This window comes from Geotrypetes seraphini, chromosome 9, assembly GCF_902459505.1.
Source record: "Geotrypetes seraphini chromosome 9, aGeoSer1.1, whole genome shotgun sequence".
Classification (NCBI taxonomy): domain Eukaryota; kingdom Metazoa; phylum Chordata; class Amphibia; order Gymnophiona; family Dermophiidae; genus Geotrypetes; species Geotrypetes seraphini.
In genome coordinates, this window is record NC_047092.1 from 114511281 (window position 1) to 114535411 (window position 24131).

Consider the following 24131-nt stretch of genomic DNA (forward strand, 5'->3'; position numbering starts at 1 on the left):
GAGAAGGTCAAGCCCCAAATTATTGGTATTCCATGCGAAATCGCTTTTCTAACCTAAGAATCTCATGATCACGAGCTTGTTTCCAATGGCTCATATAGGGGGGAGGTGTTGGTAGGGCTGCTCTTGCAGTACGTTCATTGAATACAAGAAGGGTTTCATTGGTATTATATCTAAGAAGAGCACTAGCACGAGATGTACTATTATTCACAAGGCACTGTCTTAATCTGCTAAGTGTGTATAAGTGCTGTTTTAGGGTGTTTTGGATTTGTGTGTTTTGGATTTTGTATTTTTCTTCTAATAGAACATTTGAAACTAAATAGGGTGAAAAAGGGTGAAAACAAAAATGGTGTTGGAATTCCAGAAACTAAGGGATGAAGCGTAGGAGATACTCTGTCAATTTAAGGATATAGTTTCAGGTTGAGAAGGGCCTATGCTACAGTAGATATTCAGGCACACTGGTGAATTATCTTCACTCATCCTAAGTTTCTAGGTTATAAATATAGGGGGTGGGGGTGGGGAGTGGGGAGAGACTTTTACAATAAGTACACGGGCAAACTTTTTTTCTCTCTTGTTTTCCTTTTAATAGGAGAATGAACGTACAAAAGACTTGATCATTGATCAGAAATACCATCGAGCAATTATTGGACAGAAGGGTGAGCGAATCCGGGATGTCAGAGATAAATTCACTGAGGTAATGCAGGGAGCTCATGCTCGGTGGGAGTTTCTAGACACTTTAAGCAGAACTTCTACTTGCAGTTTGGTAGTGTTTTGAGTGTTACTAGATGAATGTACTTTGCTCTTCTGGATGATGGTTATGGGTGTCTAAAAGACCAAACTAGGCCTTCACTTGTTAGATTTATGATAGGCGCCAAGGACTGAAACAAAGTAATTTGTTATGACCCTGGATTAATAGCCATCTGTGATCCTGCAGTTCTTACATTACCACTTTTTAAGCATGAAAATCTTGTAACATTTCATGCACTTCAAAACATGGCATTTGAAGCATATCATACACTACCTAATGCATCTGCTTCATGATATGTTCTGAGACACATCGACAGGTAATTTGTAACATTCTTGGCTTCCTTTAATTCCACACTACTCTGGAAGAGGCTAAAAACAGCAGAAATGGCAGCTTAAAATATTTAACTGATAACTTGAGTGCTAGTTTGCCATGTTTACTTTTGAAATATATCAGATATAATTTCTTTAAAACTGCATTGAGTGATGTGGGACTGGTTTGTTAATCAATACAGCATTGTGGTAAATGTTTTTGGGGTTGGCTAATACTATTTCCAGTACTCTGATTAATGTTTTGCTTTATGCTTATGTTTCTAGACTTGAACTATATTCTTTTAGTATGGGATCAATGTAACTCTGGCATAAACTAAAATGTTGCCCTTTTTTAATAGGTTATCATCAACTTCCCAGATCCAGCACAGAAAAGTGACATTGTACAGCTTAGGGGGCCAAAGAATGAAGTGGAGAAATGTACCAAGTTCTTGCAGAAGATAGTGGTGGATCTGGTATTGCTTCAGGAATTTCCAGTCCTCTTTTGCATGTCTCTTCTGATCAAGGGAGGAAATGTTGAGCCAGATACTCTATGGATATTAGAAGCTTGCCATCCTTGCTTCATTTCTTTCTTAGTGCTCTGTAGAAAAGTTAATGTATTTAGGATCTTTCTGTAGATTGCATATAATCTATTAAGCCATTTGAAAAACTGCTGAGGCAAAATCAAGCTGTTCTTTTAAAATTCCTAATAGTTTTAAGAAGGTGCAACAAGGTCATGTCCCTTAGGGCCACCCATAATTGGTGCTGGCAATGCTTGGGACCCAACCACTGCTTTTACAAATATCAAAGGGGAATAAAGATATTCAGAAACAGTGCAAATTACTTTTTGGCGCCAGCATGAATATTAATGAGATCTATTTGAATACAACGGAGGCATTGCATGCAAATAATCTCATGCATATTCATTGAAGAAAACCTGACTATATTGAGTCTCTTGAGGATTGAGGTTAGACACTCGCTAAACATTAATGTAATATGTACTCTTAACCAAGGTTAGTTCGCTCACTATTTGTTGTGAATGATGTCATGTCTTGGTCTTTTTCAGAGTCACCTATAACATTTGCTTCTACTTTTGAGTTCTGTATTGATGTGAAAAAACTTAAGTTCTATATCATACCTTTCTGAAATATATCCTTCAGCGTTATACACAGACTGACATTACCTTGAACAAATCTACAATACCAGCGCTTTCTTCAAAAATACGGATCCTACTAATATTTTAGAGCCCTAAATATTACAGTAGGACTCTAAAATATAACCTATCAAGAAAATGGAACAAACCAAATTAATACAAAATACTACATATAAAATTCATTCTAACACATACAGAACACACATGACAAATCAGAATGAGTGACCCATACCACAGATGTAAATTCAATCTGAAACCTCAAGAAGCCAGACAATCACATTTAATATACAAGACATATCTTTCATAATGCACAGTACCTATCGCTTTGGTGCAAGAGATTTTGAACATTAGAGTCAATTTACTGTAAAGGAAGAGTGCAGGAACTAATTACTGGCATGCTTTCACTATATTCTATAGAGAGTGGATTATGTGAACAGCATCCATTGTTAGGCATTGAGCCAGATGTACTAAAAAGGATTGGTAAGACCGCATGGGTATACTCTGATCCATTTTTTGCCAATTCTAAAAGAGCTATTGATACACTAAAAATTTTGAATGTAAATGATTCACGTGGAGCTTCGTCATAATCCTCCTGTCTCCCATGCAATTGCTTGCTGTAAAAATGATTCACATACTTGTGCAGAGATGGCAGGGGAAGCCTCAAAGCAGCCTTTTGTCACTCAGCTATTTGGGGCCTTAAGCTCCTCCCTCTGTATCCCGGGATACAGAAGGAGGAGCCTAAAGTTCTAATTTGCTCAGTTCTCTTGGGAGGTGCCTTAGGTGTCTGAGTCAGTTAGAACCTTAAGGTCACAAAGCTGGTGGGATCACATCTCTGTTGCTCCCAATTTGTGAAAAGGGTGGCAGGGTTCGGGGGAGCTTTTTTTTTTCAGTTACAAGACACCCTCGGAACAAATTATTCTATTTTAGATCTTTCAGAGTTAGGAATGATAGGTTGCAACGATCAGCAGATCTACCTAATTGTTCAGTAAATCTGGGGAAGCTATTAGGAGCATCACAATAGTGTTTTGAATGCTAAGCAGCAAAACTTGAATTTCATTCACTCTTCTATAAGTAACCAGTGTAACTCCATGAGCAGCAGTGTATCATGGTTTTGCTGCAGTGTTTTGTTTCAACTGGAGTTTTCATTAGTTTCACAGAAATTCCTGAAAGTAGTGCATTGCAGTAGACTAGTAGAGACAGTATTAGTCAACTGTACTGTAGTGTTGTTGGAAGTAGGATATGACCCATCTTAACTTTTTGTAGTGTAAGAAAGGATTTCCAGACTAAATTGTTAATATGGTCTTCAAAACTCAGCAAACTTTTTAAAGCAACTCCCAGAATTTTTAAGCTTTTCTCAGTGTTGAAGCTAGTGCCATTGTCAGATCAGTGGTAGATGGAATAAGTGAGGCGGGGGGTGTTTGTCGCCCAAACCATAATAGTTTGGGGGGGGGTTCAGTGTTTGTTTAGTTTGAGATGGTATCTTAACAACCATTCTTGCACTTTAGTTAACGCTCTGGACAGTGTGTAGTCATGCTTGCTTGGTTCTGACCTGCAGGAATTAATAGAAAATCACCATCTACGTAAGAAAAACCATTCCCTGAGACAGAACAATCAAATTTAGTGTGGACATAAAGATGTTATATAATAATGTTCTTGTACAATCCACCTTTATGCTGGGAACTGGTGGGAAGTAGGCATTCCCTGCTGGCAGGGGCTGTAGGAATTTCAATTAATAGAAATTGAGCCCCTCCTACTGTGCTTATCTCCTGGAGCATGCTCCCTAGATACCAGTTTTGTTTTCCTACAAGCCAAGCTTTAAGAGCTCTTCTCTTCTGCTCATATTTCATTTCTTAAATTTAGTGTATTATTTTACTCCTTTTTCACGGGTTTGCCCTTGTGTTGTGGAAATACCCTTTAGGGACATCCTTTCGGCGGGAGATCACAGACTTTGAAGTAAAGTCTGCTTCTGGGGGGTTACATGCCACTGCAGTAAGCCCCCTGGGTAGGGAGGAAGTGACGTCGCCAAGAAGTATGGCTGCTTAATTTCTAAGCTCCGTTGGGGCTTGAGCTATTTCAGTTTGATAAAACTTTCTTCTGCGGTGTGCGAGCGTGTCTTCGGTGCATACATTCATTGAATGTATGGCGAGCAAAAACAAAGTTAGAAAAATTCCAGTTCCCGGGCGCCACAAATGTGAAAATCAGATCGCAGGTTCATAGCTCCCCGACGGCTCCGCACAAGATGGCGCAGCAGCCTGTGACCTTGCAGGTGGGATCTCTACAAGCTGATTCTTTGTCGGGGGAGCGGCTGGTGGAGGGGAACCTTAAACGATGGTTCTGGGAACTGAAGGAAGAAATGGTGGGGCTACGTTCAGACTTTAAGGCGGCCCTAGCAGAGATAACGGGCGGAAGTGAGCGATCTGGGCAGCAGAGTTTCGGCCGCTGAGGGCCGGCTAGACCATGTGGAGACATCTCTGCAGGAGAACTCCACAGTGATGGACGCGGCGGTGACATAGCTTGAAGAGTTGCAGCTGCAAGTTGAGGACTTGGAGAACCGATCGAGACGCAATAATTTGTGTTTCAAAGGAATTCCTGAAACCGACCGGTATAAAGATGCACGGGAAGTGGTGCAGGACTTTTGCACCCAATTGCTATTGGAGGAGGACCAGGCAGATCGGTCAAGCTTGTGGGGCTGGGAACAGAGACATAATCGCTTGCTTTGGAGATTTTCTGGTGAAAGAACGGATTCTCCAAGCAGCCCGGCGGCGTCCCAACTTTATCTGGCAAGGGATAGCGGTCGGGATGTACCAGGACCTGGCTACCACGACCCTGCAAAAACGATGTTCTTTTCGGGAAGTTACTCAATTACTGCGAGCTGAAGGATACCGTTATCGCTGGCTCTTTCCGTTTGGATTATTATTTACTGTGAACGGGAAACATCATAGAGTTGACACTTTGGCGGATGCCTGGATTGCCTTGAAAGAACTCGGCTGTAGAATGCCAGTGGATCAGCAAGAGCGGAGCTCTCCGGGTACTACTGCAGAGCCATGTGGCCGGGGCTTGGGTGCTCTGATCAAGCCTAACCTATCATCAATATCGGGCACTTGAACTGCTTCATCTTTACTTGCTTTGTTCTTTCTAGATAATTGCTTATACTTGGGATCACCCATTCATCTCCCAGCATTAGTGCTTTAGAGTGTTTGCACTGTTATACTTCCTGTTGTGGTTTTTATATGGTTTATAGTACTATGTTTTGAAGGACTTTCAGTACTCTATCTAATTGTGTAACAGCAGCTAATTAAGTGCTTGGGTGCTTTGCATTGTTGTGACGGTGTATATGGTGCCGTGAGGGTACAGACTGGATGTTTGGGAGGGCAGGGATGGACAGAATGATTGCAGAGAAAGAGAATGGGAAATATGAGCCTCTTCGAAATTACTCATTTTTCTCGACCTGGCAGATTCAACGTTAGTAGGATCGGCTACTTGGAGGGGGTGGGAGTGGGTGGAGGGGTGGTGGGATCTGACAGAAGATGGGAGGTGGATAGGAGGAGATGTGACACCAAGGACCCAGAGGTTCTCATAGGATCCTGGAATGTAAATGGGCTGAATAGTCTTGGCAAGAGGAGCATGGTTTTTAGAGACTTAAAACATATGAACTGGGATATTTGTTTGTTACAAGAGACCCATTTGAGACCCAGAGATGTTGGTCTCCTTCAAATACCCCAATTTGACTTGATCTGGACACATGAAGGAGAGGGAGCTACTAAAAGAACAGGAGGGTTGGCTATTCTGGTGCGTAAAGGATTGGGACTGCAGGTGGAACAGATTTATCGGGACAGGGTAGATGTCTGGCCTTGAAGGGTATGTTACAGGGTCGTCCATTGACTATTATCAATATTTATGGACCTAATACTGCTCAGGCTGCCTTCTTTAGGGTTCTGCAATCAGACTTGGGCACTTTTGCACATAGAGCAGTATACCTTGGAGGGGATTTCAATGTTCCCCCAGATCCCGCTTTAGATCACTCGGGTGGGGGGCATAGATCATTACAGAGCCCTGCTAAAGTGTTTCGCACTATGATGCTTTCGCTCGGCTTAATGGATAGTTGGCGCTTGCTTCATGGCTCCCAGAAGACGTTCACCTTCTACTCTCATGCCCAGAATACATATATTAGATTGGATGGGTTGGGTTGTGGATTCAAAGGAACCAGATGGGAGGGCTCCAACGGGCAGAAATAGAGACTACGCATATTTCAGATCATGCTCCTATTTGGGTGGCTTGCGCCGGTATGCTGGATCCGGGGGGGTCGCAGATATTGGAGACTTAATAAGTCTCTCTTGAGCTCCCCACAGGTAGTTGTAGCCGTAGAAGGAACTATGCGGGACTATCTGAATTTGAATGATACTGGGGATGTTTCCAATGCTACCTTGTGGGATGCACTAAAAGTGGTGGTTCGATGGGAACTTATTAAATGGGGGGCTAGATTTAAGCGCCAGCGAACCCAAAATTTCCTCCAGCTACGCGAACGTTTGTTCCACCTGGAAACGGTTCACCAGGCTCAGCGAGATGCTCAGACACTGACTCAATTGCAGCGGGTGAAAGATGAACTTTACTAACTTCAAGTGGCAGAAACGGACCGGATACGCGAACGTTTTCAACTCAACATCTATGAACATAGTAATAAGGCTAGTGCACAATTTGCTAGATATATTCGGATCAAACAAAGTCGGGCAACTATAGTTCGTATAAGGGGTGCAGCTGGAGGAGAGCCGAAGGTCACTGATTCGGCGATTCAACAGGAGTTTTCGAACTTCTATTCTCAGCTCTATGGTCCTCCTGGGCCTATGGATGAGGAGGCTCAAACTAGATTCCTTGACTCGATTCCGTTACCTAAGTTGTCTGTTTCAGATCGGGAGTACTTACAGGAACCTGTTAAGTTGTCCGAGGTTCTGGGGGTGATCGGGCATTGAAAAATGACAAATCCCTGGGGTTGAATGGGTACACTAGTCGCTATTATAAACAATTTTCGGCACAATTGGGGCCCTTTCTGGTCCGGGTGGCAAATGGAATTCCACAAGGGGACCATCTACCAAAAACGATGGGAGAAGCTGGAGTGGTCGTACTTTTGAAACCAGGGAGGGACCCCTTGTCTTGTGGGTCCTATCGTCCTATTTTGTTGCTAAATTTGGATGCTAAGATTCTGGCTAAGATTCTTGCCATGCGATTGGGAAAGGTATTGCCATCCTTGATCCATCAGGATCAAGCTGGGTTTATACAGCGTAGACAAGTGAGTGATAACATTAGGCGAACCCTTAATTTGCTATGGGAGGCTGGCTCCCATCCGTACAAAACGGTCCTGATATCTGTGGACGCTGAAAAGGCCTATGACACACCATGGGCTTGCCTGCGGATTAATCAATCTTATACGGATTTTTTTTCCATCTATTGTGGGACCAGACGGGCTGCCCGCTCTCGCCTCTATTATTTGCTTTGTCTATAGAACCTCTGACTTTGGGTATTCGGAACCACCCTGACCTGGTTGAGTTCTTGCGGAATTGGGTAGAACATCGTGTAGCGCTTTTTGCAGAAGATATTCTATTATATGTGGGATAGCTTGAGGTTACCTTACCACACCTCTTGCAGCTTTTTGAAATATATGGGAGAGTCTCGGGGTTTAAAATAAATTTGGATAAGATAGAAATCTTGAATTTGATCCTGACGCAAATGGAGGTGGAGGGGCTTAAGGGACGTTTCCGTTTTCAATGGGTGGTCCATGGGATTAAGTACCTGGGCATTTATATCCCCAAGGATCTTAATAGGATATATGAGAAGAACTACCCGCCCATCTATCGCCGCATAAGGTCTGACCTACAACGTTGGAATATCCTATGGCTGTCCTGATGGAGTAGCATAGCCATTGTAAAGATGAATGTGCTCCCCAGGTTCCTCTTTCAAATTCTGCCTGTGCCAGTGCCTCCCGGAGAGCTGCGGGGGCTGGGAAAGGAGCTACGCAGTTTTATCTGGCAGCGAAAGCCTCCCAGGTTATCTCAATCTTTAATGTGGGCAGCTAGAGAAGTAGGGGGCAGGGGGCTTCCTAATCTTGAGTGGTATTATCAATCGGCACAGACTAAATTGGTGCTTGATTGGAAATTAGGGGACCACAAAAGTGGGGTACAGCTGGAACAGGAATATGGGGGCCGGGAGTTGTTGAGGAGCAGGCTTTGGGTGTCCAGTTTGCAGCGCCAATGGATCCACAATATTTCTAACCCCTTTGTACGACATTTGGGTAGGGTATGGACCCAAGTGCGAGCTAAATTGGGTAATGGAGCCTTAGTGTCCTCCCTGGCTAATATACAAGCGGAGCCCCAATTTCAGGTAGGCAGGGACAATTGGGTTTTTTATCGGTGGTCTCGGAAAGGGTTGCATGTTTTTAGAGACTTGATGGGGACCTCAGGGATCCTTTATTTTGCTATGCTCCAGAGGAAATTTGATTTGCCTGATGGGGACTATTTGGCCTATTTCCAGATTAGACATTTTATGCAGGCTCAAGGGTGGGGTTCCCAGTCTCCTCTTGAGCAGGAACACTTGGGAGAATCTGTGTTTGCTTTTACAGAAGGATTCTAGACTGTTATCAGTGGTCTACTGGTATTGGAGAGGTCAAACACCCACTCATTTCTCCTTTCAAAAGCATTGGGAGGGGGATCTGGAGTTGCATTTCACCATTAAAGAAGGGGGGGTTATTTGCAGGGATGTGTATAAGGCTTCCTCGTGTGCACTGGTTCAAGAGAATGCTTATAGGGTCCTGACTAGATGGTATTATACCCCGGAATGACTGCTTAAAATGTTCCCTGGAGTGTCTGATCAATACTGGAGATGTGGTATGCAAGTGGGGTCTTTTCTACATATTTGGTGGGATTGTGTGATCATTGGCCCCTTTTGGACTGCAGTAGTTCGTACCATGTCTGCCTTCCTGGGGGACCGCGTTGCAGCATCTTTGACAAACCAAACTACTTCGCTAGGGTTTGGCGGCAGCAAAATGTTTAATAGCTAATCATTGGAAAAATAAGGTAGCCCCAAAACATCTTGACTGGATCAATCGCTTGTTATCCATGGGGAGGATGGAGATGGCGGTGGCTAAACATCGCCACAACTATACACCACTCGACATGGAACAAAATAGAGGCACTGTTGGCTACTCTGTAAGGGGTCTCGGGGGTCTTGAAACTTTGTTGGTATGCTTGGTGATGGGGGACGGTGGGGGGGATATATTGGAGAACATTGGTTTGGGGATATTGCATTTGGGAGGTGGGGGAAAGGGGGGACGGGGGGTTCTGAGGGAGAAAATTGTACGGTGGTTGTGCCTTTTCTTTTGTATTTGCTGATTCTTCTGCATTTGCGGTGTATGTTGAGTATTGCACTGTGTGTATTGTTTATCTTACAGAATCTTTAATAAATATTTAAATATTAAAAAGTCCCTTGGGTGGCCTGCACGTCAGATTGGGGCTCCAGGATTGGGAGCTAGCTCACTCTGGGTTTATCTGCTAATGGGTGGAGCGCAGGCTATGTGGTTCCGTGTAGGTGCACCTGGGATTGGAACTAGACTGCATACCTTCCCTGTGTAATCCAGAGGTCTTTGAAGTCACTGATTGGGGTGACAAAGCAGGTGAGGCAGTCAGAAGACTGAAATCCAGTTTTCCAGCTTCCTGAGGCTTAAAATCTCCATGCATGCTGTGTTCAGTTTGCCTGACATTTCTCCCTTAGAGAACATAGCACAGTGAGTAGCTGTTTGCCTGCCTGGTTTGGCGATTTTGGGGGGTCCTAAAAAAGGGTTTCTGGGTGGTTTCCCTGCATGCCCTACCCCCCCCTCTAAAATTTCTGTTTTCCAAGGTTCCCTGTGTTTCTCCCGGGCTATTTTAGGGCAAAATCGGCACCCATCTTGGGGGTTTTTCTAAACTTTTTAAAAGTATATTTTTTATACTTAGATTTGTTTTTGCTCCAAACTTCTCAGATGGCCTCCTTAGGGCATGATGGCATGGATTCATGCCTTGTTTGCGGCGGATGACTGTCGAATTCGCAGCCATGCGCCACAGCCCACGAGGGGGGTGAGGTGTGCACAGATTTGGTGCCTTCCACCTCTGAAGAGGTTCTTCTTGGATCTACTGCTGCATACTGTGGCGGGGCCGGTACCTGTACTTCAACGGGGCCGGTCCACGCTCACCTTAGAGCTCCCTCGGCGTGCTTCCCATAAAGGAAGGAAGTCCTACTGTATGACATTCACTCATAAAAAAAAAATAAAGGCAAAAAAGAAAACCAGAGTCAATTTACTTGTTCCTGCGATGACCACTTTATTATGTGGTATATTGCTGGGAGTAAACTTATAGTCAGTCCAAATTCCCAAGTAGCAAAAATCATCACAAACAAGAAATATATAGCTGACCAACAGGTCTAGGTTTCAGCCATCATCTACATCCTGACGGTTCAGGTAAGTAAAAATAAAACAAAAAGAGTTGCTGTCTTTACATTCAGAATAACAACCCACACTACTGTTAGCACTTCAGATAGTTCTGTGCACAAGCCTTTTAGTTATTGAGGCTTGGGCCCCAACCAGCTCAATGGGAGTTGGTGGGGGAAGGGGAGTAAGCGAATCCACCAATTTACTGTTCTGTCTCACAGAATGCCATTAATGGCCCCACTAACCCAACCTGGATAGATAGTGGATTCTCCCCAAACTTTACTCCCCAGGTTCACAATAACACAGTAGAAAAAAAAAACCAGGCCAGCTTAACTAGGCTGGAACCTAGCAGTTCAAACAATACAAAAAAAAACGTTTTTTGGTTTTTTTTTTTTTTTCTTCCTGCTTTTTCCTAAGCAGGGCAGCACAAGTTACCTTAAGCTTTCAGCCTAAAGAACCTTTCCTGAGCAACATACAAACGGGCAGAGTATGCTATAACTCCCCCAAACTACCCAGCCCTGCCACTTAGCTTTCCTGCATCAGGATGTCTTCAGGCAGACTGGGAGTTTCCATATAGTCCATAGGTTCTGGCTGGATGGGCTGGCTGGCCACAGGGTCAATGTCTGTCTCCTCCATTTCAATATCCTGGTTCACAGGAGAACAGCCTGGATAGACCTCTTCCTGGGCTGGCCCAGAGTGAACTGCCCTTTTCCTCCTAAGAGCAGCCTCTAAAGTGTTCAGCCGAACACACCCTGCTCTCTGAGGGGGAGGAGCTGCCTGTAAAGTTTGCCTAGATTTTCTCGGCTTCCTCATTATCTCCCTCAGCTGAGAGTTTGAGGAGGGAGGGAGGTCCCAAGGAGGCTGTTCCAGACCGTTCTCCTCACTTTCCTCTCCTCCCTCACAATCAGTATTTTCAGGATTAAAGGGGAATGCAGCTATTTCCCTTCTCCTGGTCACAACCCTATCTCCATGATTAGCTCTCTGTATGATTGGGCTAGCTTTAGTGAGAGCCAAACCCGGTACAGCCAGAGCATCGGGGATAGGATTGTGACAATACGCTGCAAAAATTGCACCTGGAGACCCTAAGAAAGGTGATGGTGGAAGAAAAGTCTCATAAATCTTCTAAACACTCCAAATCTGAGGCACACAGAGCGGCCCTTGCCAGGGGGGATTTTTCTCCCACAGAATTTGTGAATATGATGTATTGGGCATACTTGGTTCAAAAGTCCATGCTTGTGGGTCCCCCTCAGAAGCCAACACAACCTGCTGGTTCTTCGCTTCTGCTGGACGCTAGTCTGTCCCTGTGCTCTCAGACAGGAACCCCGGAACAGAGATGGACGATGCCTGCCACTGAGTCAGTATCTCTTTCCAAGCCACTTTCTTAGGGTTCCTCGGGGGCGTCCACTGATGTGGCTAACATAGCTGACCTTTGTGATTAGGATTTGTGTAGCTCCCAAAATATAGTGGGCGATCCTTTCGTTCGCAGATTCTTCAAGCCTGATTGTCTTGAAGATCTCATCTCAGAATCCCTATGGAAATTGAACCTGCAGTCGGATAAAACTGCCAAGGCGGAATGTTCCTTGATAAGTGATCAAAGACCACACTCTGCCTCCTTTTGTGATAATCCGGATCTGGTCTGGATTCTTTCGGAGGTTTGGGATAACCCGGAGGGTCCCCTTTAATGTGCTCGGGCCATGCAAAGCTTTATCCCATGGCACCAGAGTGTTCCAAGCGCTTTACTTCTCCGAAGGTGGATTCAGCTGTGGCTTAGGTCACCAAATGTACCTCTCTCCCCTCTGATGGGTGGGGTGGTCCTGAAAGATGTTCAGGAGAGGCGGGTAGATTCATTCTCAAACGCCTTTTGATTCTCTGGTGGCCAGGATCTGAGTGACCGCAGCCACTTTTGTCGCATGAGCATGCCATTCCAAACTTCGCCATGACCCTGATGTGGTCCTACGTGGTCTGGATTTCCGGAGTAGACTATCTGGCAGACGCACTATATGACATGATGAAGGTTTTCGCCAAGCTGGGCGCTTATTCAGTGTCCGCCAAGAGAATGCTGTGGATACAACAGTGGTCTGGGGATTCCTCCTCTAAGGCCACTGAGCAGGTTGCAATTCAAGGGACAACTCCTGTTTGGCCAAGGTCTGGATGATCTCATGATGAGTGTTCAGGACCGTAAACCTAAAGTTTGCTGGGTAGCAGACCTTACCCCTTTAGGAGTAAGGGGCGTTCTAATTTTCATCTCTTCAGGCGCCCACATCAGTACGCTGGGCCCCCAGCCAAGGGGCAAAGATTCAATTCTTCAAGACAACGTTTTGGAGGTCCGTCCTGCCAACAGTCCTCAAAGAGACCTCCCCCTGCTCCCCCGAATAAGCAATTCTGACGCCAGGCCTCTGGTCTCTCCCATGCATCAGAGGGCACCTATCGGGCTTTTTGGCAGAATGGGAGACAGTGACCTCAGACCGTTGGGTCCTTGCAGTCCTACGCGATGGTCTCAAGTTGGAATTTTACTGGTCTCTGTCATATTTCTTTCTGGACTTTCCTGTGGGGCGTTCCCAAAAGGCACTCTGGGTGCAGGCCACGATTTGCTGGCTGCTGGATCTTGCGGCCATCGAGCCCATTCGAAAGGACGACTTGGGCTCAGGGAGATACTCCATATACTTCATCGTTCCAAAGAAAGGCTCCGACAATTGGAGGCTGATTCTAGACCTCAAGACAGTCAACGTGGCACTGAAGGTACCGCGTTTCAGAATGGAGACTGTGTGGTCAGTCATTGCAGCTGTGGTGCCGGGGGAGTTCCTGGCCTCCCTGGATCTTACGGAGGTGTATCTTCATGTTCCCATCTTTCCAGGTCACAGGAGATTTTTACGGTTCCATGTTCTAGCTCACCACTTTCATTTTGCTGCTCTTTAGTAACAGCTTACTTGCACTTACAGGGTATCCTGATCCATCCCTATCTCAACTACTGGCTGATCAGAGCTCCCTCCTTTGCTGAGGGGACCTGGGCGGTGCAACAAGTGGTACAATTACTGCAAAGCCTGGGATGGATGATCATTCCAAAAAAAAGAGCCAACTCAATCCTACTGAGGATCTGGAGTATCTGGGGATACAGTTCCACATGGTTCAGAACAAAGTGTTTCTCTTCCTGTCTAGAAGAAAGAAACTTCAATTTGCCATTCGAATCATGTTAGCTGTTCCTGCTCCGACCTGGCAAGATCTCCAGGTTCTGGGGATCATGGTGGCATCGATTGATGTGGGATCGATGTGGTACCATGGGCCAGGGCTTGCCTATGTCCTCTTCAGGATTCATCGTCGTCCTGATGGAATCCACAATGGGACTCGTTGCATGCTCCGCTTCCCTGGATGCGGTGGCACGCAGCAGGATACAGTGGTGGTTGAGCCCTCTGACTCTGTCCAAGGACCTGCCGCTTCGGATTTCAGACTGGGTGATTCTTTCCAAGGACGTGACTCTCTCCAGCTGGGGGGCAGTCTGTATATGTGCTCCGGTGCAGGGCCGGTGGTCAATCAATCACCTGGAGCTGAGGACGATTGCCTTGCTTTGCTACATTTCCGTAAGTACATAGAATGCATAGAGTATGACGGCAGAAAAGGGCCAACGGCCCAACAAGTCTGCCCACTCAAAGAACCCTCCCCCTAAAAGAACCCTCCCTTAAGCATTTCCCCACATGTTGAAGTTGAGCACATTGCTGGCTTCAACTACCTGACGTGGAAGACCATTCCATCGATCAACCATCGATCTCCATCTTCGAGCTGTCTGGGTATTCTCAGACAATTCCACGGCGGTGGCATATGCCAACCGGCAGGGAGGCACGAGGAGTTCTCCTCTGAGCATGGAAGCTCGGCTACTCTTTCCCTGGGCGGAAAAGCACCTGGTAGCTCTGTCCATGGCACACGTAGTGGGCGTAGAAAACATTAAGTTGATTTTCTCAGTCGACAGACACTGGATCCTAGAGAGTGGTGTCTCTCCCAGAGAACGTTCGAGTGCATAGTGTATTAGTGGGGTAGCCCAACATTCGACCTCATGGGCGACTGCCACGAACAAGAAGGCGGACAGATTTTACAGCCATCAGTGAGTACTCGGCAGCACTGGTGCAATTCTTGCCTCGGGTTGGTCTCCTCTACGTGATTCCCCCATGGCCCATGATAGGACGCGTGTTGACAGATTGGCCAAGGAGACAGTGATAACTCAGATTTGGTTTGGATTCAGCACAGTCAGGGTCTTCATCTTCCCTGCACACTCCTTGTCTTACTCGGGGTCCAATCATTCTGCAGGATCCAGACCACTTTGGCATGGCCCTTGACAGCCAGGTGCTACTCGACCGAGGTCATTGCTACGTTGCTGCTTAGCAAGTGGAAGTCCACGGTTGCGGCCTACGCCAAGGCCTGGAAGTATTACCAGGCTTGATGTTCTAGCACTCAGCTGGATTCGTTGGTTCCCTCGATGGCGCAGTTTCTGGATTTTCTGCAGGGGGGCTTGAAAAAGAGCCTTGTGGCTTTTCTCAGGGTACATTTTGCTGGTCTTTCTTGTTTGGGTCCTGTGTTCGCTCAGAGGCTCCCTAGCAACTCATCCTGATGTTGTCTGTTTTTTGAGGGGAGCAGTTTGGTTGAAGCCTCCCTTGCATCTACTATGTCCAACGTGGAATCTGAATCTGGTTCTGCACTCACTTGTTCATCCGCCCTATGAATCCTTTGAACAGGCCTCATTGATGGTTCTTACCATCAAGGCTGTTTTCCTGGTGGCGGTCATGACTGCCTGTAGGGTCTCGGATCTTCAGGCCCTCTCGTGCCGGGATCCTTTCTTGCAGATCACGGATCCCACTGTGCTTTTGTGGACGGTGCCTTCCTTTCTTCCGAAGATGGTTTCGGTATTTCATGTGAATCAGGAAGTTTGTCTTCGGCGTTTGTCTCCTCGGGTTCCAAAACCCAGGACTGAATCTTGTGGTCCCTGGATGTTCACCACCTACTTCTGGGTTATTTGAAGGTCACCAACAAGTTTCGCCTCTCGGACCATCTGTTTGTTCTTTCAAGTCCTGTCCATAAGGGTAGGCCTGCTTCTAAAGCTACCATTTCTAGATGGATTTGTGTAGCTGGGAAAAAGCCACCTCTTAGGGTCCGGGCTCATTCCACTAGAGGTGTTTCTTCTTCTTGAGCAGAATCTAAAGCGGTTTTGCCAGAAGAGATTTGCAGGGTGGTCACATGGTTTTCCCTATACACCTTTATCAAGTTTTATCGTATTGATGTGGCGGCCAAGCAGGATGCTGCTTTTGGGGCATCGGTGTTGGCAGCAGGCTCATCGGGGGGCCCCCTGATGTATAGGGACTGCTCTAAGTCCCATCAGTTCCCAGCTTAAAGGGGGATTGTACAAGAATGAAAGATTTGGTTCTTGCTTCTGCTAATCTTATTTCTTGTAAATCCACCCTTTAAGCTGGGAGCCTGCCCTATTTCTGTCAGATTTGCAGGTTACCTGACCAATTACTGGTAAGCTGGATTTTTGTCTTGGACCAGCCTTTCTGGGAATGCCATCTATTTAATTATGGAGTCAGATTAGCGGGGGTCCCTGGGATATTTGCCCCTTCTGACTGTACAGGCTGTGTCCATATAACCCTATTTTTTAGTTCAGATTTTAATGTTTCATAATCTGTTTTCCAATTTGCATTGTTGCTGTTTTGAATATGTTAACTTGAGCAGAATTGATTGCTTGGCGGGGAGTTCCCGTGCTCCTCCCTCTCTCTTTTGTTTCTTGTTTATTCTGTAGAGTTTTCTAACTTCTTGAAGACTAACTGGTATCTAGGGAGCATGCTCCAGTAGATAAGCACAGTAGAAGGGGCTCAATGTCTATTAATTGAAGTTTCTACAGTCCCTGCCTGCAGGGGATCCAGGGAGCATGCTCCAGGAGATAAGCCCAGTAGGAGGGGCTCAGTGTCTATTAATTGAAGTTCCTACAGCCCCTGCCAGCAGGGGATGACTACTTCCTACCAGTTCCCAGCATAAAGGGTGGATTTATAAGAAAGAAGATTAGCAGGGGTAAGAACCTAATCTTTTGATTATAGGAGATCCTTGGCACGGTAGAAACCAGTAGTCAGAGAAGGATGTCGGTAGCATCTTGAAACCATTATACTAGTCCTGAAATTCCTATTTCAGATGATCTATCTGGTAACAGAGTGTGATTTACTATATCATATGCTACTAAGACATCGAATTGTAATAGCAGCATTTGTTCACCGTATTTAATGCTGATTTTACCCTAGATACCAGATCTTTCAAGCATGTTTCTTTACTTTGTAAGTTTCTAAACCCATGTTGGGAGGGTGATAGTAGATTCCAGTTTAAAATAGTCGTCTTGTACAATCTCTCTTATTCTAGGACCAATGGGTTATTTCTCTCCACCCACCAGGATCTGTAGGAAGCCTCAAAACTTCAGAGGCTTTTTCCCCCCTCCCTTACATATCTCCTCTCTGAGCTTACTCACCAGACTTTTCTTCCTACAAAGCCAGGCTGTAGGAGCTCTCTTTTCTGCTCGTATTTTATTTTGTGATTTTTTAGTATTTTTTGTTTATGGTTTTGACACTCGTACTGTGGAGGTTCCTTGCGGGGACATCCTTGACTGTGGGAGATTGCAGACTGTTGGAGATTGTTTGCTTCTGGGGGGAGGGGGAGGGTTCCCTGCTCAGCAGTAAGTCCCCTGAACAAGCCTGCACATCAGATTGGAGCTCTGGGACCTTTCCCTTGGGAACTAGCTCATCCCAGGTTCGTTCGCTAGTGGGTGTAGCGCAGGCTGAGATGGTTCCCTGGAGGTGCAACCGGGATCAGAGCCAGATTGCATCTCTCCACCAGACATTTGCGTGGCCTGTCCACGGGTAGTGGAGGTCTTCGGCCGTGGGTGATCAGGCCAATGGGGTAGTCAGAAGATTTTAGATCCATATTTCCAGTGCACTGAGGCAAAGGATCTCCCTGCAAGCTATGTTCAGCTACATGCAGTTTCTCTCATTCAACACAGTGAGTAAAATGTTTCAGTGGCAGTTGTCGGCCTTTTTGGTGGAATGGGAGGCCATCACCTCTGACCGCTGGGTTCTGGAGGTTCTCCGAGATGGTTACAAGTTGGAGTTCCTATGTTCTCTGACAAGAGTATTTTCTGGATTCTCCTGCCAGCCGCCCTGAGAAGGTGGTTCAGATGCAAGCCACGGTCCACAGACTTTTGGATATTGCAGCTATAGTACCCATGCCAGAGCAAGACTTGGGCTCTGGGTGATATTCGATATACTTCATTGTTCCAAAGAAAGGATCCAGCAATTGGAGACCAATTTTGGTTCTCAATGCAGGCCTGAAAGTCTCTCGATTCTCCTTGAAGACGGTGTGATCGGTGATTGCATTGGTGGCGCTGGAGGAATTTCTAGCCTCCCTGGATCTGGCGTAAGCGGATCTCCAAATTCCCATTTTCCCAGACCACCGGAAATACCTAAGATTCCATATTCTGGGGTGACATTTCCAGTTTGCGGCCCTGCTCTTTGGGTTGGCGATGGCGCCCCAGACCTTCACCAAAGTGATGGTGGTGGTGACGGCCCATCTGCGCTCCATTAGTGTCCTGGTTCACCCGTATCTGGAAGACTAGTTGATCAGAGTGCCTTCTCTGTCCAAGGGGTGTCGGGCTGTCCAGGTCGGGTGATCAATTTTTAGAAAGAGTCACCTCGAGCCCACCTAGGATTTGGAGTACCTTGGTGTTCGGTTTCACATGAGTCAGAACAAAGTGTCTCTGCCCATGTCCTGTCAGGAGAGGCTAAAGCAGGTTATCAGGTACCTTCTAGTCACTCTGGTCCTGATGGCTTAGCATTATCTCAACATGGTGGCATCCCTGGCTTTTAGTTCCACATGCCAGAATTCACATGCGTCCCCTGCAGTGACATATCAAGCTAAATTCGTCTCAGAGTACTCAATCTTTGGCAACTCTAATTCTTCTGCCACCCAAGGCCAAGGCCTCTTTCCTGGTGGATCCACTCTCCATGCATCAGAGAAGGCTGTCCATTCCAGTCTCCGCCTCTGCTACAAGATACCTTAAACAAAGTTTGGGTTTCAACTCCCTCCAGACTCGGGGTCTGTAATCAGACAAAGAAGCCCATTTTTATATCAAACTTCTAGAACTCCAAGCAATTTATTATGCAGTTCGAAAGTTCACCACTCCTTGGATTTGCAACACAGCTTTTGAGTGAAATAAACAAGGGGAATCGGATTCCTTACCCCTTTGCAGGAAAGCCTACCGTCTATGGACTCTAGTGCTCTATCCACAGACATACAAGCAGTATACATTCCAGGGAAAATGAACATCATTGCAGATTTCTTTAGCTGCAAGCTAGATCCTTATGAATGGACTTTGAACCCAGAGGTGGTAAGCAGCATTTTTCACTAATGGGGTACTCCCCTGATAAATCTGTTCACTTCAGCAACCAATACTTAATGTTCTGAGCATGATTACTGCAACTTAGCTCAATATTGGGTACCATTTAGCACCAATAACTTACACAGATATGCATTTTCATAAAAATATTTATTCAATTTATATCAAAATTAAACTTAAGAACATAAGAGATGCCGCTGCTGGATCAGACCAGTGGTCCGTCGCGCCCAGCAGTCCGCTCAGCGGCGGCCCTTTTGGTCAAAGACCAGTGCCCTAACTGAGACTAGCCTTACCAGCGTATGTCCTTGTTCAGTAGGAACTTGTCTAACTTTGTCTTGAATCCCTGGAGGGTGTTTTCCCCTATGATAGCCTCTGGGAGAGCATTCCAATTTTCCACCACTCTCTGGGTGAAGATGAACTTCCTTATGTTTGTACAGAATCTATCCCCTTTCAATTTTAGAGTGCGCCCTCTCGTTTCCCTACCTTGGAGAGGGTGAACAACCTGTCCTTATCTACTAAGTCTATCCCCTTCAGTATCTTGAATGTTTCGATCATGTCCCCTCTCAATCTCCTCTGTTTGAGGGAGAAGAGGCCCAGTTTCTCTAATCTGTCACTGTACGGCAGCTCCTCCAACCCCTTAACCATCTTAGTCGCTCTTCGCTGGACCCTTTCGAGTAGTACCGTGTCCTTCTTCATGTATGGCGACCAGTTCTGTACGCATTACTCCAGGTGAGGGTGCGCCATGGCCCGGTACAGTGGCATGATAACCTTTTCCGATCTGTTCGTGATCCCCTTCTTTATCATTCCTAGCATTCTGTTTGCCCTTTTTGCCTCCACCGCACACTGTGTGGACGGCTTCATTGACTTGTCGATCAGAACTCCCAAGTCCCTTTCCTGGGAGGTCTCTCCAAGTACCGCCCCGGACATCCTGTACTCTTGCCTGAGATTTTTCTTATCGACATGCATTACTTTACATTTATCCACGTTGAATCTCATCTGTCATGTCAATGCCCATTCCTTGAGCCTGGTTATGTCACGTTGTAGATCTTCGCAATCCCCCTGCGTCTTCACTACTCTGAATAACTTCATGTCATCCGCAAATTTAATCACCTTGCTTGTTGTACCTATGTCCAGATCATTTATAAAGATGTTGAAGAGTACGGGTCCAAGCACCGAGCCCTGCGGCACCCCACTGGTGACGCTCTTCCAGTCTGAGTATTGCCCATTTACCCCCACTCTCTGTTTCCTATGCTCCAGCCAGTTTTTAATCCACAGGAGTATTTCTCCCTCTATTCCATGGCTCACAATTTTCCGAAGTAATCGTTCATGCGGAACCTTGTTGAACGCCTTCTGAAAGTCCAGATATACAATGTTGACCGGGTCGCCCTTATCTATCTTCCTGTTTACTCCCTCGAAGAAGTGCAGCAAGTTTGTCAAACAAGATCTGCCTTTGCTGAAACTGTGCTGGCTGGTCCTCATCAGACCGTGTCCGTCAAGGTGATCAATGATGCGGTCCTTTATCAGCACCTCTACCCTCTTTCCCGGTACCGAGGTCAGACTCACTAGTCTGTAGTTTCCTGGATCTCCCCTTGAACCTTTTTTGAAGATCGGCGTAACATTCGCCACCTTTCAGTCCTCTGGAATCTTTCCTGTTTTGATCGACAGATTGGCTATTAGTTGAAGTAGTTCAGCTATGGTCCCTTTCATTTCCTTGATGACCCTTGGATTGATGCCATTCGGGCCCGTGGATTTATTGCTCTTAAGCTTATCAATCTGCCTGCATACCTCTTCTAGACTGACCGTCAACCCTGTCAGTTTCCCGTTTTTGCTTCCAGCATATAGCCTGATGGGTTCTGGTATGCTGTGTATATCCTCTTTGGTAAATACAGATGCAAAAAAAATGTGTTCAGTCTATCGGTGATTTCTTTGTCCTCCTTTAGCGCTCCCTTTATTCCTTGGTCATCCAACGGTCTCACCGCTTCCTTTGCGGGTCATTTTCTTTTAATAGATCGAAAGAATGGCTTGAAGTTTTTCGCCTCCTTGGCTATTTTTTCCTCGTTGTGTCTTTTTGCCACTTTTACCGCCTTATGGCAGCTACGTTGGTGGTGGTTGTGCTTATTCCAGTTTTCATCCGTTTTTGATCTTTTCCATTCCTTAAACGAGGTTTTTTTGTCTTTGATCGCTTCCTTAACCTCTACAGTGAGCCACGCCGGTTCGTTATTCTTTTTCATCTTTGATCCCTTGTTGATACTTGATATATACAGATTTTGCACCTCGGTGACTTATCCTTAAAAAGAGACCAAGCTTGCTCCAGCGTTCTTATAGTGTTTATCCTGTTCTTTATTTTCTTCCCCACCATGCGTCTCATTCCTTCGTAGTTTCTTTTTCGGAAGTTTAGGGCCGTGGCCGTTGTTCTGGGCCGATGTTTCGCCCCTATTTACAGGTTGAAGCGTATCATATTGTGATTGCTGTTTCCCAGCGTCCCTTCTACTTCTACATCCTGTGCCGGTCCTTGCAGCCCTTTGAGAACTAAGTCCAGAATTGCGTTTCTTCTTGTGTTTTCCTTGACATGTTGTTCCAGGAAGCAATCGCCTACAGTTTCTAGGAGCTTTGTCTCTCTAGCATAGCCTCCCTTGCAGTTGCGTTCAATCTCATCCGGCATTTTTTCATCAATTTCTTCGGACTGCCCTAGTGGTCGGTATTAGATGCGTATCCTCGTTTGTGGTCCATTTGTTCCTGAGGTTAAAATTAGAATTAAATTAATTATATAGATTACATGCATTTTCATTAAACATACCCCCATAATTATTTGTTGTGTGAGGGGGATTCTTTCACATAGTAGATGACGGCAGATAAAGACCCAAATAGTCCATCTAGTCTACCCAATCTGATTCAATCTAAAAATTGTTGTTGTTTTTTTCTTAGCTATTTCTGGGCAAGAATCCAAAGCTCTGCCCTGTACTGTTTTTAGGTTTCAACTACTGAAGTCTCCGTCAAAGCTCACTTCAGCCCATCTACACCATCCCAGCCATTGAAGCCTTCCCCAACCCATCCTCCACCAAACAGCCATATACTGACACAGACCATGCAAGTCTGGCCAGTACTGGCCTTAGTTCTTCAATATTTACTATTATCTTCTGATTCTGATGGGACTTAGTGGGATTCTTTCACACGGGACTAAGTGGTCCCTTTGGAGACAGCTTCTCTCCAGAACCAAAGCTGGGGACTTGCTTATATACTATTACAATGATTGGTGACATGTCACTTCAGCTTCTAATACTTAGCTAACATGTTCTCTTAGCTGGTGAGACTATTTTTGAACAGGCTGTTTTGAACAGACTTAAAGAAAGTTTTACAAAGTATAAAAGTTAAACATATTTCCAGTGCAATAGTTGAGACATTCTAGATCAAGGGTGGGCAGTGAAGGCCGGAATCCAGTTGGGTTTTTAGGACTTCCCCAATGAATATTCATGAGATCTATTTGCATGCACTGCCTCTATTGTATGCAGATGGATCTCATGCATATTCATTGGGGGGAATCCTATAAACCCAACTAGATTCCAGCCCCCATTGCCCACCCCTGTTCTAGACCATAGTGTTATTTCCCCTTAATCGCATGAGCTGCAGAAGAAATCCATTCCAGCTTTTTCACTTTGCCTCCAGAGTCTTCACAGGCTAGTTTAACACCCTTTACCAGTCTTTTCTTCTGCACGCATGACTGCAGCTGTGTGGATTCTCTCTCTCCATTTTATTATTTTTAATTCAATGTCATTTCGTCCCTTTCGTGGGTCTTTTCGTGTTTGAAGTAGATTTGAAGCTCTGCCTGCTTGAGAATTCACAGACCGGTCTGTAGCTGATTAGGCCGATCCCTTCAGGGTACCTGTTAGCCAGTCTGCTTAGCCTTCCTTGGAGCTCAGGGCTTTCCCTGACCTAGTCTCACTCCCTGTTAAGTGGGGGGTCGAGCGCAGACTGTGTAGCATGCTTATGAGGCTCAGCGGTGTTCCATAGCGTGCTGACTGCATTTTCGTGCCTCAGCCCATCCAGGTGTGCAGGGGTGAAGGCATAGTCAGACGGTGGAGTCTGACTGACAGCTTGGAGGATGCATTTCCAGCAGTGTGGCAGTGAATTCTGAACCGGCCATTGAAAAGGCTGGAAGCAGGTGCAGCAGCTGTCTCTGGTATCAGTGAGTATAGAGAAGCTGACCGGCTACAATGACAATTTTCAAAAGTTAATTTTGAGGGGTTTTGAAGATTTTCTAGTATTCCTGTGTTCCCCCTATCTGAAAAATGCTATTTTTTAATTTTGGGAAGTGCTGTTTTTAGTGCAAATTTAGGTCAGGCGACCTTCTTAGATTTTCGATTATCTTCTTGTTCAACTTCTCCCTGCTTCTTTAAAATTTGTTTTTTTTGCCAGGAAAACTGATGGAATGGAGTCCTTAGGGTCTCCTAGTATGGATTCATTCCAAATTTGTGCAAAATTGCCCGTTTTAGAGTGTTTTTGCGTCATGTACCGGTTGATGCAGTCGGAGGGATATGTGGTAACTACTGGTTCAGCCTCCCCTTCCCAGAAGCAGGTGATTACATGCTCAGGTAGCCCGTTTGGGCAGCCACCTTTGTTTTCAGGGCTTGATTCATCTGCTTTGTTTGTAAGCCGCGGGATGGACCTTCCGCAACTTAAGAATGTAAGTCTAAGTCATCTAAGGTGACTCTATGCCCCAGAGTTCATGCGATTTTTTAAAAAATTATTATTATTATTATTTTTTTTTTTGTAGTCCGAATTTCAATCCAGGGGTCCAGCTGCTGGGTGCTCTTCTGTTCCCCCTGCTATATATCTTAGCAGCAGTGTCCTCAGAGATCTCTGTGCCTCTGTTTCAGGGGTTCCAGTGGCTGATCTTGACCTCCCTGATCCTTTGTTGGACAGTGCTGCATTTTCCGGATCCCTCTGGGCACTGCCGGATCTGATTGCAGGAGTTGAGCTTGGATACCCAGCCCGCTTCTTTCATTTCTTCAACTTCTCCCTGGTTCTGCAGCATTCGTTCACAATCTGTGACCTTTCTTGGCATTAGG

The 24131-nt window shown here is 45.7% G+C and overlaps 1 protein-coding gene across 4 annotated transcripts in view; it reads left to right on the forward strand.

The window, feature by feature from the left end:
• The window catches only part of HDLBP (high density lipoprotein binding protein), a 783060-nt gene that overhangs the window by 311278 nt on the left and 447651 nt on the right, over window positions 1-24131 (forward strand). For all 4 annotated transcript variants that reach the window (XM_033958794.1, XM_033958796.1, XM_033958797.1 and 1 more), the window contains exons 13-14: window positions 587-691; window positions 1413-1526. In XM_033958794.1, the coding sequence (XP_033814685.1) occupies window positions 587-691; window positions 1413-1526 (219 nt within the window). The remainder of the gene's footprint in view (window positions 1-586; window positions 692-1412; window positions 1527-24131) is intronic.